General features: G+C 41.3%; 1 protein-coding gene across 1 annotated transcript in view; it reads right to left on the reverse strand.

Annotated features, from left to right (window-relative positions):
* tgfbr1b (transforming growth factor, beta receptor 1 b) overlaps positions 1 to 15,139 on the reverse strand; it is a 54,811-nt gene extending 39,672 nt beyond the window's left edge. Inside the window, exon 1 of the mRNA XM_068343613.1 lies at positions 15,066 to 15,139. Coding sequence (XP_068199714.1) covers positions 15,066 to 15,129 — 64 coding nt within the window. The 5' untranslated portion in view covers positions 15,130 to 15,139. The remainder of the gene's footprint in view (positions 1 to 15,065) is intronic.
* Positions 15,140 to 15,863: the final 724 nt, after the last annotated feature.

Raw genomic sequence — 15,863 nt, forward strand, 5'->3', positions numbered from 1 at the left:
GCAGCCCACACCCGCAGCCTGGAAAACCCCGATGCACAAATGAAATCAGCTCCATTCAGCACTTATGCTCTGCTGCAGAGGATGAAGGCACTGCGGAGAAAGACTAGAGTTATAGCCGCGCTGCCGTTGGCTCGGCCAATCAGCGAAGGCGTGGTTTCTACCACACTTTTCATATGTGTCGTCTAGTCTTTGAAGGAATTCAGGAAAACATCTGAAACCTTCAGATATGTTACACATCTAACATTCAAATGATAATTTCCATTGATTCTATATTGATTCTATACTATATCATACAAGGATGTTCATGCATTTTAATTGAACTCTTTTAAGAAAATAATGAGTAATATTCCCGTCTTTGGCTCTAGCCATCATTGGTGCTGGGCATCAAAGCTGTTTCAAATTCAAACCAGAATAAAAACTTTGATTTGAGTTATGCGAAAATTTAAAAATAATTCTTTTTTTAAAAAAAGCGGATTTTGAGGTAAAACAAATCAATAACTGATGTTAATATATACAGTACTATTGCTGCTTCCATCTGACTGACACACACACACACACACACACACACACACACACACACACACACACACACACACACACACACACACACACACACACACAGCTAAAAGCTGTTGTTGATACTAGCCATAAGTCAGCACCTCTCTGCAGAGACTGGCACCTACATCACTGCCAAGGAAATGCTTGCAATATTTTTTACACCACATTGCGCAGAATGCAACAGTGTGTGTGACTTACACAGCATGTGTGTGCTTGTGTGTTGATCTGTGTGGGCTGTTGTTAATTACTTTTGCTGAGTCAGAGCATGTGTCAGGCTCCTGTTGAATTCAGGGGAGGATTTTCATCATTCATAATTTCCCTCATTAGTCAAGTGGCAGACAGCAGGTAACAGTATTAAATGGTTCTCTGTGGTAGGGTCTACTATAGTAGGGTCTACTATAGTAGGGTCTACTATTGTAGGGTCTATGACTTATTCTGTACACACAGTCTCAGCCATGTAAGCATCACACTTGTTGCTGCTACTTAAACTTTAACTGCAGTGTAATTTCTTTTGTTGGCTCATTAACGGATCTTTCAAATCCCAGACTTGAACCTCACTGACATTAATTAACTGCTAGAGCGTCTGTTTATTTTAATGTTTGTTTAAATCTTATGTGACCAGCTGTACTTCCCCTTCAAATGGTACAGCCAATAGGGCGTCAATAAATTTGATGCAAAGAGAGCTACACTTCATCCCACGTACATAGATTGAAGCATGTTTCTGGAATATTACAGTACATTGGTACCTCTACTTACCAAATTAATTGGTTCTGGAAGAAATTTCGTAAGTAGAAAATTTCGTAAATCGAGACGCGTTTTCCATGCAAATGCGCTAATCTGTTCCAAAATTCAGACATATATGTTTTATAATGCATAAAAATGCATCAAAACATGTAACAAATACATGTTACAATTAGATTATTACACAATAAATGAGAGTTATGCATAATGTAAAAAACAAAGAATAAAGAATAATAATGACGGTCATTTACCTTTTAACTGCTGTCCTCATTGTTTTTTGCCCTCTTTGGTTCATGCCCTCTTGCCCCACCATGAACAACAGAGTGAATTCCAGTCCTCCTTCTGAACTTCTCCAACCACCCACGCGATGCCTTAAACTCCTTAAACTTCCTTTAGTTTTAATAACGTGGTGATTGTAGATGCATTACGGCCATATTCTTTGGAGAGATCAACCAAACGCATCCCTTTTTCAGGCTTTTCTATGACCTCTTGCTTTGTTTGTACGGACAAAAAAACTTTTCTTCGTCTTTTCTTTTCCTCTTTTCTCCGTCACTTTCTTGGGGTCCACAGTGAATACTCTAAAAGTTATTATATTTACGTAAAACTATCAGAACACCTCATGGGTCGAGGGTCGAAAAACGATGACGCTGCATAGACACCTATCTAGCTCCACACAGAGGTCCCTCTTAGCCAATGGGATGCCAGGAAGATACTAGGTAATAGCCAATGGCAGAGCAGCTATTTGAATGTTGCATTCAGGAACCTGTGGGAGCTGGGAGTATCAGCCCAAACTGTATTTTTACCTTTCGTAACTTGAAATTTCTTTCGTAACTAGAGGCAATATTTTCCTGTTGAGGTGTTTTCTGAGTAGAAAATTTCGTATGTAGAGACATTCGTAAGTAGAGGTACCACTGTAATTTCCACACTATAAGGTGCACTGGCAGTTTTTGAGAAAATTAAAAATACTGTGCATGAAATTAGTTTGGACTGTTTGATCTAATTACGTTTTATGTTATATCTAACTAAATGAGACATTCCTTCTTTTATTTTTTATTTGAAGCAAGGTGAAAAGCACCCAGGATGAGTTGGATTTAAAAAAATTCCATTTAAAATTATTGTATGGGTTTTTTGATAGTTGGAAGAACGAGTTGTCTGACTGTGATATTAAAAAATAAACCAAAAATGAGGTGTGTTGTTTTTGAGGTGGGTGTGAGTGGGGGGCAGCATTCAAATTAGCACACACAGTTGGTACGAAGCATCACACGTCACACGGGTGGCACACTTCAGACAGTGTTAAGCAGCAGCCTGATTCTGTTACTGGCATCGTGTGGGTGTTTAATTAGAAGGTGTGTCATGTTCGAGGCCTTGTGTTATTTACTGTACACAAGTTTTCAGCTCACAAATGTTCTCGTACGTAAATCAGGTCACATCGGTTCCTTTTCTGTTAACTCACTGCCTGCCAGTGACATCTATGACTTCTGACGTCTTTTCCAAAACACGTTCCCTGAGCTGAAGGCCTGACTGCATGGGGTTCGTTCATGGTGAATTTTGTTACTGCAAAGACAGTGAATTGTAAAATCGTGCAAGAAATGGGTTTTTAAGTGATAACTATGATCACAATGGTAAAAACACACCCATGCCATTGCTGGGTTTTGCATGAATTTAGATGTTGAGCACAACTGAGCACCTGGAGACAGAGCAGAAAGACATGGAGGCACATGTTTACGGTCCAGTCTCACACCTGGAACACTATCTTCTGGGGGCTATGAGCCAATGGACAGAAATGTCCCCAACACAGCACAATAATCATGAGAATAAGAGAAAAATACAGACATAAATTGTAGTAAGTGATCTCCTTTGGTGGACTTTCTCCAATGCTCCAGACATTTATCAGTGTTTTTGTTGATTGGTTGCCAGAGGCTTTGCTCAGAGCGACATCAAGTCCGCTTACGAGTGAGCTCTGACATACACAAACTTTGTGACCCGAAATGCAGAAGAAGCTGCTGAAGATGAGATGTTCATTTTCTGTACTGTATTAAAAAAAAACTTTATTTGTTGATAAATTGAAATTGATTTGTATTAAACAAATATTGAAAATATGTTCATAAATAAAATTGTGACAATAGTTGTTTTCTAAGTGTTCTAGTTTCAAATAATCAACAAGTTGTGTTGATGGCGACACACAAAGCAGCTCTTCACCAATCACTCTGCATCAAAGTTACTCCAGGTAATGCCAAATCCTTAATTAAAAAGTTATCAGTCGACTTCCTAGCAGACTGGAGTTAGTTCTCTTTCTCTGGCTCTGACTGGCTGAAAGTTCATGCAAGCCAAATCTGTCAGGATCACAGCCAATCAGAGGCAGAGAAACAAAGGGAGTTACAAACGTTTATCCTCCAGTGTGGCAGACAACCTCCACGATTTACTCTCCAAACAGAGATTTAACCCACCACTGGCACTTCAGCCGTTATTAGTTTTGAACCCTGAACATGGGTGAGTTAAAAAGTTACACAAATATCTGAGGAAAGAGGTAAAATCACAAACAAACATAAAACCATAATAAGGCAGAAGTTTCACTTCCTTTTACTGTTAACCTTTACTGTGAAAAGTCCAGTTGTAGATTACAGAACAGAATCCATGCTGGATTAAAGATTAGAGATAAATTCTCCTTGTTGGGGTCAGACTTAAACTGACCCCAACAAGAGGGTCGAGCAAAGTCGGAGGGTTTCGATTTTTTTTAAAGGCAGAAAAAGAACAAAACAAAATGCACACGAGACATCCGTGTCTCCTAGACTGCACATGGCACCGGTTATGAAGTGGAAACAGATCCAGAATTTTTGCAAAGTGCAAATAAACTTCATAGAAAAAACAGAAAGAAAAATAACCTACACATTTCTTGGTCATATACCATATGAGGGGATTCATCAAGAAATAAGAGGTCACATTAAACCAAGACAATTAAACTACACAGTCATTTCCATCAAACACAACTTTTCAGAACATCCATCAAGCAGATGGAGAGTTGTCACTGTCATTTTGAACAATGCTGGTATCAGGGGGGGGCCTGGAGATCGAAGCCACTCAACACCCCCACAAACACAGCTGAGATCCACTCATGAGGGGGAGCCCCCATAAGTGTTATCAACACCACCAAATATCAGCACCCCCTCCTGCTCAGCATCGAAAGAAAAATATGAAACACTATGAAGTACCCACATGTAGACGTGCGTGTGTGTGTGTGTGTGTGTGTGTGTGTGTGTGTGTGTGTTTCTAATTCAGTGGGACCTTTCAGATCCCACAGTCATTTCCATAGGTCATGGCCTCACCCGTCCCATCCTCCCTGCCCCCCATCCACCTATAAAGCTCCATTATGGCCAGCCCTTTGTCCACACCAGATGTGCTCTGTCTGTGTGTGTGTGTGTGTGTGTGTGTGTGTGTGTGTGTGTGTGTGTGTGTGTGTGTGTGTGTGTGTGTGTGTGTGTGTGTGTTTGGGGGTGGACACTCTGTTCCATACGTGGATGAACCTCCCCCTCCCACAGACACAAAGCAGACCAGAACGGCTCCTATCTGGACGGGTGAACTGTTTGTGCTCACAGGTCAGTTCTGGAGCAGTGACGTGTTAACAAAACGGGGGCTCACACTTCAGAAAACACCCACTGTCCCAGAAAAACAACAAACTGGAGATCAAGCGCTAATTTGGACAGGAAACCCGTCAGGAGAGCAGAGAGGTACACGGAAAAATGACAAGAACGTAGGGCAGTATCCCCACAGCTGTAACACACTGTGTGTGTGTGTGTGTGTGTGTGTGTGTGTGTGTGTGTGTGTGTGTGCCTGCATGCACGCGCACGTGTTCGTGCATTTATTTTCCAAATATTTTTTGTATAAAATTCAGTGTTGAAATTGAAATCTTTGTTGTAGCTACCATTACTGGTTGTCATTTTATTTTTTTTAATTTCAATACATTTTATTAATTTCTAGTCGGAAAATCTTTTTACACTCTATCACACACACACACACACACACACACACACACACACACACACACACACACACACACACACACACACACACACACACACACAAACACACACACAAACACAGAAACACGAGGGCAGTGCCCCAGAAGAGTTTATTTATTTGAGGGGGGAGCTTCAAACTTTGGTCCACGGTGCATTTACCTAAAAAGATTAAATATAGCTGAGCTGGCATTTGTTTCAAGCACACAGAGGAACACGTCACACAGATTGAGACCTTGGGGGTGGGGGGGTACATCTGTCCAGGCTGCTGGTCTTATAAATATGCAGCAGCTTGTTCTAAAGGTTAGACGGCTCGTACCCCAGCAGCTGCTCTGGTAGACGCAGGTTCCACCCCCCAAAACATGAGGGCCGAGCAATTAAACAGAAAGAAAGACAGGAACACGACGTCTTAACGCTTCACACTCACTGGTTCCCATCCTCACAATCTGGAAGTGTATTGTGATCGTTTTGGTTTCTTTCTAAGTACAGCATGAACGTGAATCTGAGTAACCCTCTATGTGGACGACACGTTTATTTCCCTCGGACCAAACTGTGGCTGCTGTGCTCTTGCTTCAGACCTTTAGGCCTTGTTCAGACTAGTCACCTATATCTGATTTTTGGTATCCTGTTTGCCTGCAGTCTGAACACAGCCTCAGACCAGCCTCTGAATGAAACGTGATGCGATGCCTTGGAGCTCCTACGTTTCATGATTGATTGAAATTGAACTAGCAGCTCTGAGAACCAGAAATATGCAGCTAGACATTCATGGCTGAAGCGGCAGCAGTCCCACGATGCTTCAGCTGGATGGACCCAACGCTTCAGCAGGATGAACCCAACGCTTCAGCAGGATGAACCCAACGCTTCAGCAGGATGAACCCAATGCTTCAGCAGGATGAACCCAGCACTTCAGCTGAATGGACCCAGCACTTCAGCTGGATGGACACGATGCTTCAGCTGTATTTGTGTACTATGTGTATTTCAGGATTTGATGAGGATTTGAATTTTCCTATGTGTACCAGTATTCATAAATGTAAAGGCAGTCATTATGGTGAATTCTCCTCCCATACGTGTCAAACAATCAGCACCACCCCTCTCCTGAACTATCATGCCCTCAATAAAAACCACAACCTGCGTTGTCAACACTAATTTTCTTGTGTAGCAGTGATCTCTGCAGACTACATACTACATACACACAACATAGCATTTATTAAAACAATGATGCCCAAGGGAGCAATGTATTGTGTGATCTCATGGGGGAGCAGACGTAATGCCGTAATGGTTGTAGTACTTAAAAGGAAGACAAAAACAAAGACATGGGGAAATAATTGAGGAGACATGCCGACACAGGTTGTATACTGAATAGTGAGACTATAAATGTTAATTTCATTACCTATCAGCAGCAGTACGCTGTCTAAGTTAGCCTCAAGGCCTAGAACATTTACCATTGCTTTAGGTACAATTAACCTTCTGTTTGGTTGATGTAATCAACTAGATTTTAATCTAAATGTCAAGTATGACATTATTGGGGTGGCTTGACTGAGTCCGCAAGCAACTGTACAAATACACAACCTATGAATCAGTGTTCTCCTGAGCGTGTGTCCTTCCGTCTTTTGACAAGGATGCATGATAATCAGAAAATGTTGGTCCCTGGAACGCAAGCTTTAAATACAAAAAAAAATTGATGCTACCTTTTTCCACAATATAATACTGGAAAAAAAACTTTCAATTCAACAAAAATAATCACAATTTTCCAATTTCTCTACTTAAATTTTGAACCTGGAAATCGCCATTATGTTTTGATCTTGTGTGAGTTTTTTTGTCCTCACCTGCGTTAGTACCCAATACAAAATAATGAGGGTGCAGCTTACAAAAAAATTTTGTGGAGAAGGCTTTGTCAGCAGGTGCCGTGTCCACAGAAGAATATATGGATTAAAAGGCAAAGAAAACTATTGACTGAAAAATTAAATGCAGAAAAATGACTGTTACATCTTTATTTCTAAAACTTTTTTTAAGAATGACCACCAGGCTGTAACATTTTTGTTAAAATATGTAATTTAATTTTTTTTTACTTCAACAGTTATATTGATAAAATCATTAAAATTAACAGATTGTTTAGTTTTACATTGTACAATTGGTAAAACTAAATCCCTGCGTATGCTTCTACCATATACAGTGCGCCCTCGTTCCTCGCGGTTAATGCATTCCAGGAACCACACGTGATTTAAGAATTCACGATAGAGCGACAAACTATCTATATAATTATTTACAGTAATTTAAATGTTTATGAACCCCCCCCCCACACTGACATTAAACCACCTCCTATCTGTATTACCTTTTCCCACACTCTGATAGACTGTTTAAAGCACTTTTGTGTCTCACATAAGTCTCAGACTCGTGGAAAGTAGCGCACTTCCGGATGCCGTCAGCCAATAGAATGCCTGTATGGTATCACGTAACTGCTTACCAAAAATCCGCAATGGGTTAAGTCGCGAGCATTGATGCGCGAATGCATGAGGGCACACTGTATTCTGTTGTTACTTTTGGGATGCATAAACGCCATGTTGGGATGCACAAATTTTTTTGAAGCGCATCCCAGGGATGCACTACTTTCTGGAGGTAAAATGAACTCTGATGAATGCGTAATATCACACACAATACCAGACAACGGGGAACAAACATGACCAACTTGTATCAAAATTCCGATCTCTCCTTGGATTACTGAAGGAATTTATCAGGAATAAATTGTCTTGAAACCATGTAAATTCTCCAGTTCTACCCTTTAAGATGTGACTACACCTGGGATCTGAGAAACGGCAGAGAATGAAGCATTTTAAAATTTCATTGAACAAAGTGACGACATGTCGGCTAGAAGGTTGCAATGCTTTCTTTCCCTTTCTTTCTTCACATTGGTGCTGTTATATTGTGACACTATAAAAGAAGTTCTCATTCTAAAAGATTAAAGCCAATAGCATACGTGTACAATATCACGTGACTACCTACTAAAAACCCGCAATGAGGTGAGGCTGGGTATCTTGAAGCACGAATACACAAGGGATTACTGTAAATCTCTTTGTCAGAGGAATGTTGTACATCTACTTTAATACCCAGGGCCAACTACGATTCACAACTGAACTGATCAGCAGGAACCTTAACTTAATTTTTGATAATGTTTTTGAGTCATTGAAGGTTTTTAATCAGAGAGATTGCACTGGTGGAACAGTGAAAACAGGCTCTTGAGTGAGATCACAAAGTACACTGTGAGCCTGTGTCTGACAACTAAATAACCCACTGCTAAAGCCTGCACACTTAGAACAGGGGTATTAAGCTTCATTTGGACTTTCAGTCCAAATGAATTCAATGTTTTTGGTACAGTGTTGAGCTTTTCAAACATTTCATGATGATAACTGCAAGACAACTCTTGTCTGGACTTAAAACAGCACATATAGTCCTTGGGGAAGAAAGTAAAATTATATCATTCACAAAACACTGGTAAAAGTCTGTAAATATCTTACACTAACAGCATTTTCTCTTAATATGACATGTAATACCACAGCACAGAGGAGAATTAGCATTCCACAGCTCAGCATGTCCATTCAAATAAAACAAAAACAAAACCAAACCAAAAGAAACACGTGGTAGTTAAGCAAGGCCAGAGCAAAAATGTCCTGAGCACAACAAGGGGAACGCAGCTTTGTCACATCGTGACCTTTACACAAATGTACACAACTGACATCCTGTCAGTCTTCATCAGAAAGACCTTTTCAAAATAAATCAACTGAAACTGCAGCGACGCACATCACATCTAGCAACACAATCTCTATAAACTGCCTGTCAGGAAGAATATCTGAAATTTGTGGGTGAAAACAGCACTCCTGATCAATAGAAAATATCATCAATGAATAGCTTTGTGACATATTCTAATGTTCATCACCTGTTATGTACAGGCTTAACTTATGTTTGTCAGATATACACACAGCTCGAGGTTCCCTGGCCTCAATACGACAGAGAGCAGAGTTGGGCATCGTTCATTAACGCATTGGCGCCTTTGAATCCGACGGCTACTGGCATTGCTACAACCTTTGCAAATTAGTTGTGGTTCTTTGGGCTGGGACAACAAGCGCCCAGGGTCACCCGCATGCCTGGCATTCCTCTACTTGTAGCGCTGACCGCCACAACTCACAGACCCCTGAACAACAACGCTGCACAAGCAAGAAGAAACACATAACCAACACAAAAAATAGCCCCCGGCAGGTGGATAAAGGGGAAGAACGAAGGCAGGTGAACGAAAGCGCGGAATATCAATTCTGCAGTCTCTGTGCAATCAGAAGAAGCCCACAGAATGGAGGATGAGGAGCTCCTGTAGGGCTCCCCAGGAAGGATGCAGGCAAAACCTGCTTTAAACTACAAAATGTTTTATGTAATAAACATCAATTAATTCAAAAACATCTCTGAATACTTTTAATGCATTGATTTAAACTTCAATGACTGGCAAATAATCGGAATGAGGGTGATTGAATTTGGAAATGGAAATTAGACCTTCTGCCCATTTATTTCTGGACAGTTACATAAAGTTCAAACTGATCACGCTAAAAAAAAAATGTCTATGGTTAGGTTTCAGTAAGTTCCAAAATATGTTTCTTTGAATACATTTTATAGGTAATTGCTTTCAACAAGAAAGTGAGCAAAACCTTCAGTAAGGCATATCCAGAAAAAACTGATAAGAATTTTTTTTCCAGATTTTCAGGTTGAAAATACTGTTCCTTACAAATTATACATAGAATACAGCAAATGCAGAGACACTAAAATCTAAACAGGTCTTAAAAATACAACAACAAAAAAAGAAAAACTAAGGATTTGCAAAAAAAGGATCAAAAACCAGACAATGCAGAAATTAATCACTTTGTGTATCAATGGTGGATGTTTTTCCAGCCTAGAAAGTTACATTTGTTTTATTTCACAGAGGTTGTCAAAAGAAATGAATATTTACAATATGCAGATACACCACATGCTGCAAGTAAACTAGGGTGTACTGTCTTCATTTACCTTCGGGGATCGTAATAAGTATTAAAAAAAAATTAAAAAAAGGAAAGAAAGTAAACTAGTAGTCACACTTGAAAGTACTAAAAGCATAAAAGCAATGAAAAATAAATGTTTGAATGGTTGCATATTTGTTTAGAATTCTTCGTATGTCGTCAATGACTTGTACTACATTTTATGCATTTTATTAATTAAAAGAACATTTTACAGTGTTGTGAAAAAGTCCTGACCCCTCTCCAGAGTTTTATTATTTTTGTATGTATACACACAGTGTCAGACGTTCAAATTAAATTATGGAAAAGAACGGGGGACTACGGAACTATAAAATGTAGTTAAAAATGTTATTTGATGCCTAAATCATCCACTCAAGCCATAAAATCAATCTGAAGAAGATATTACCGGAACCGCTGATCTCTCTCACTTATTACACACCGTTCATGTCTCCGTTATTTAAAAACACTGAGTGAAACTAGTGGGAGGGCTGTGTGGGGGAAGCCACTGCTAAATATTAATGTTTATCTGGAATGTGACTGTCTGGAACCCTGATGACCCTAAGAGCTTTTAGGAGAATGTTCTATGGACTGAAAACTTGAAAGGTGAAAATCAGCGATCCCATTACATCTGGTATAAACATTGCATTTCACAAAAACAACATGACACCTATATGGACTAGTAGGCAGGTGGTTTTGTGGGGATGCCTCGCTGCTTCAGGGCAAACATGACTTGAAATTCGGGTCAGACATGAGTTCTACACTCCACTAGGAGACTCTCCAGGTCGTCAGCTGTAGCTGAAGTGTATCTACATCATACAGGAAGCCAACAATCCCAAGCACAAGAGTAAAAGCTCCATTTATGTACAGAAATAGATTTGACCCTGTCAAACGGTGTATCTGTCAGTGCTGTGCATCAGTACATCCACAGAATGGCAGCAAGCATTGAAGGTTTGGACCGCCACCATTACAGCGTGGGTGGGAGGAGGTGGTGATGTTGTGCCTAGCAAAACAAAAGTGGCAAACCATGACCTTACAGAGGTTTGGATCTAATTTTAGCTTGAGATGATCACGACTCTTATCTTTTTGAATCAATGAAACAGATGCAACAACATGGTTGAACTAAAGCAGCTCTGCAAACACGTGTGGGACAAAAGTCATGGAACGGATTTCACTCTAACTCAACTTCCAGACCACTGAGAGAACCTGAACGAACATAAGCCGCGCCTGTCTATAAGCGGCAGGTGTCCAGGTGTTGTAAACGTGAGATATTTACACAGAATGACTTTAAATTTCTAATTTTCTGAAGAGTGTCTGCAACATGGCAGTATATCAATGCTGCTGTCTCCAACATCTCACCATCAATTCTTTGATGCCAAGCTCACGTGGAGCAACTTTATTTCATACTCAACACCCAGATGGACTGTCTTTACCGTTAAATCTGCACCATGTGGCTTTCTTTGTGTGTTTTCCATCATAAGGGGTGTGCAAAATGTCTGTTCAAAACACAACCAAACTATGGAAAGGTAATCTATGTCTTCCACTTGTCTAGGTGTATCTGTGGCCACCAATGTGCTGGCGACATGTCAGGGATGTACCCTGCCTCCAGCGATCGCCGTGAAGTGTACGGCGGATAAGCAGCTGTAGACGAGTCCATTACAGTCCAAAGGATGGATGGACTAAACAACACTATGAAACCTGTAGTCTGAGTGAGGATGTTGGTGCTTTATGTTAAATTTTGTCTGAATATCTGACACACTTTGGTTTGAGGCTGAGGCAGTAGGGCATTCTGCGGTACTTCAGGATTTCTTCTTGCAGTTTTGCCTGATCGATCCTTCAGCGGTCCTAATCCTACATTCTGTTTCTCCTTTATCAGCCGTGTGACAGCAGAAAAACTTCATGTTCTCCTGCTCCAGAAGGTCTTCATTATCTCCGGCTATGCAGCAAATGTAAAAGGTCACAAGAACCCAGAGAGAACCCGTGGCCACCAAACAAACTGTGGCATGAACTGACAACAACAGTGAAATTTATGGCAAATTGAAATGAGTGCTGTTTAGGATCATTAGAAAACCTGTTTATACTTTGTCAATATCTTTGCTAAAATTCTACAGTTCATAATGAGCATAATGAACTGTTTACTGGTATCAGTTTGATGTTTTACAGGGAAAAAAAGAAGCTTTTAACAAATCTTTTAAGGAAAACTTCATCTAGTACATTACCGCAGTGTTTGGCATTCAAGACTAAATAGGTGCTTTGATGAGGAGAATCGTGCCTAAAAACCACTAATACTGATATACTGTATTGGTATTACTACAGCGTAATCAAGTCTATTATAATAGGTGATAAACAGTCATTAAGAAGCGACTCTGAGACGTGAACTCCGACAAGAAAGCTTTCAAACCGAAGCAGATAAAGTCACACATTTCTGCATTTTCAGCTCACTACTCATTCGTGCAAGAAATTAGAAAAGGTTTTACATGATGCACCTTGTTCCTCCGTTACTTTCCTGCACTCAAATCACCAACATTGGAGGGTGAATCATTTACATCCTGAAGATGAGTCTCACTGTGTAAATACCTTGTAGTTCCTCATTAATTCAGGTGCTTCATGACCAAAAAATACAGAAACTGGGGGAGTTAGAGGCGAAGCCGGAGGACAGTCTAACAGGCAATGGTAGCATGAGCAGAGTCATAGTGACACCACCTAATTTATCCAGCGGTTGGGTGTGTGTGTGCAGGCTTTTGTGCGCCCTATGCAAGGCTGCATGTGATGCTGCTAAAGCAAGTGTGTGTGAGCCGCAGGGGTGTGGTGCTCCACGCTGAACCAAAGTGTCACACGCAAAGGTGTCACTGACATCACGTCCACCCAGCCGTTGCTGTACACAATCTAATTCACCATCGTAATATTGGTATTGCTCACAAAACAGCTGCAACTAATCCGCGGGTTTGATAATCTGCATCTAAAAAACTGAGATTCTATTCTGATGCAAATGATGCAGCTCAGGCTGTGGACCCACAGCATGACAATCCTGTTGCTGGACAAAGAGCGTAATTCCCAGCTTCCCTGGGCCAACATATGAATTTAATAAGCAGCCTGCATCGAGGCAGCCATGGGGTATGTGAGGACATCGTGTTTTTTGCGGTGACAAGCTTCTGAGGAGATCTTCACGTATTCTGTTTGAAAATTACGCTCCTCTACTCCGAGACTCTCTGCGCACACGCACACACACACACACACACACACACACACACACACACACACACAAAGGAATGTCACACAAAGGAAACGCCGGTCTGTGGATCAATAGGGGGGAAAAAAAACAACATTGACAGAATTAACGAGAAAAGCAGATCCTGAGCCAAACGCTGACCAGCGAAACAAAGAAGAAGAAGAAAAATCACAGCAAAATACAAATGTGAGCACAAGGAGCGACATCCTGAATCGCGGTGGTTTTCTGCTGCACCATGGGCTGAACACAATTCACACATCTTACACAGAAATGACATATTCCACATCTGTGACCACAAACACACATTTAGACAGGATTCTTCCATCTATGAGAGACTCGCCTGTATTAATGACAAGCAAAATGCCAAGTTGTGTTTTCATACATTTTAACTTCAATCTGCTGCAAATGCATGCAGTGGGAAAAAGAAAAGTATCGCAGTAAAGCCATTTTAGTGAATCCTTTAGAATACATCAGGCGTTCTGAACGCGCTGGCGCATAAATGACACAAAACAGATTTAATCCGGTGAGATTGGAACGGAGTCCGAACCGGATTCAACAGGGACGAAGAATAGTTTCTGATTTTTTTGACAGTGACGTGTTTAGGTTGTGTGGTATTACCTTTACGGTGTGTTTTCATCAACAACACCTTCGTGTCCGTTTATTACAGAAACACATGTAAAATCACAGATACTACTGTGGCGTTCAGGTGCAGCCACAAATGTCGGAACTCCAAGTAGCGCAGCAGCTAAGAGAGAGCAAAGAGCAAGTTTACAACAAAACAGAACTCCAAAAAGGAGTTGAACCCAATAAGAGGGGGCGACATGATAAAAAGTACATTTATCAGACTCCACGATAAATACTAGCTCGAAAAAAAGTCATTTAGTAGTTGTGAAGTGAACTTCAGGGTCAGGTTTTGCGGGTAAATGTGACGTTAGCACCTGAGACGAAAACCAGCTAAAGTCCCGACAGGATGGGAGCCGCAGATAACGGGAACCTGAACGCTCCACTCAGCCTCAACTTATGCGGTTCAACTCCCGCTGTTCAGCCCTGAAACACAGCGAACGGGCTGGAGCTACAAGTAAATCATCAACCGGTGGGGGACCAAAGCAAACATCCGCTCCCTGACAACTTCGTCCCGGACAAACCGGGGACCGAGCCCCCTGACGGTGGTCTCCGTTCGGCTCAACAGATTCCATAAACTGTGACCACAAGCTAGCCGGAGGAAGCCCCGCTCTGATTCGGAGCTGTAGCCCCAGGCTCTAACGAGCCACCGTGACTTCGAGCTCCCTGCTCGTTTCCCCCCAGACAATAAACATTCCTCAGACGGGCAGCGGAGGGCTGGCCGCCGACCTGCGCCATCTTAGTTTGACACACTCCGCTTCTTCGGGCGTCTTGAACAAAGAGCTTTTCCAGCCAAACTCTCCCGGATTCAAGAGCGGAACTTTCGGGAAACAAGCCGGAAACACAAGCCCACGCTGCCCACTGAAAAGCACTCACCGGTATTTTCCTCCAGCCGCGTCCAGAACATGAGGACGAACAGCAGTAGTTGTATCGCATCCATCGTGGCTACAGACCAGACTGACTGCCTAGTGCTAACTTCTACCAGCGCTGAGGAAGGTAGACGCTGATTGGCTCACAGAGCCGCAGATCCCGCCTTCTAAATCTCACTTGAGTGAATGGTGATGCTGATTGGTGGAATGGTCTTCCACGCCCCGCCCCGTTGGATGAGTTGACCTCTGCTGTAAACAAACAGTTGATATTCTAATTAATGACAAATTGAACGTTAATCCAGGCGGAAGAATTCACCATTCAAAAGTTAGAAAATGAGAATAAACTTCACTGAGTAAATAGACGAGGAACAACTCTTAAATAATTAACAATTAGCACCTAATGACAAGTGCAAACAAATTTAATGTCAATTCATGTTTCGTAATTTCACTCAGATAATTCTTCACTTCGGCATGAACGCAGAGAAGTCCCCTATAATCAAATACTACACCTTTGGTATCGGTATTCTGTCCTTAAACCCTCTTAACACGTGTTAATGTTGCACAAAGGAGTAACTGTTGCTGAGAGGAATGTTTATGTCCACAGAACAGAGAGGAAGGAGCACTGTGGTTATTTTGTCAGACATTGCTGAGGACCATATAATAACATCAGAATAAAGAGATAAGGACACCGCCTGACGTACAATGACTTCCGTAACATTTACACTACTCACAAAAAGACTAGGGTGAAATGTACAGAAAAGTTCTTGAGATTTTCTCATTCAAACTATTTACTGAAACAAAAGCC

The sequence above is a fragment of the Antennarius striatus genome, chromosome 20 (genome assembly GCF_040054535.1).
Source record: "Antennarius striatus isolate MH-2024 chromosome 20, ASM4005453v1, whole genome shotgun sequence".
In the NCBI taxonomy this organism is placed as follows: domain Eukaryota; kingdom Metazoa; phylum Chordata; class Actinopteri; order Lophiiformes; family Antennariidae; genus Antennarius; species Antennarius striatus.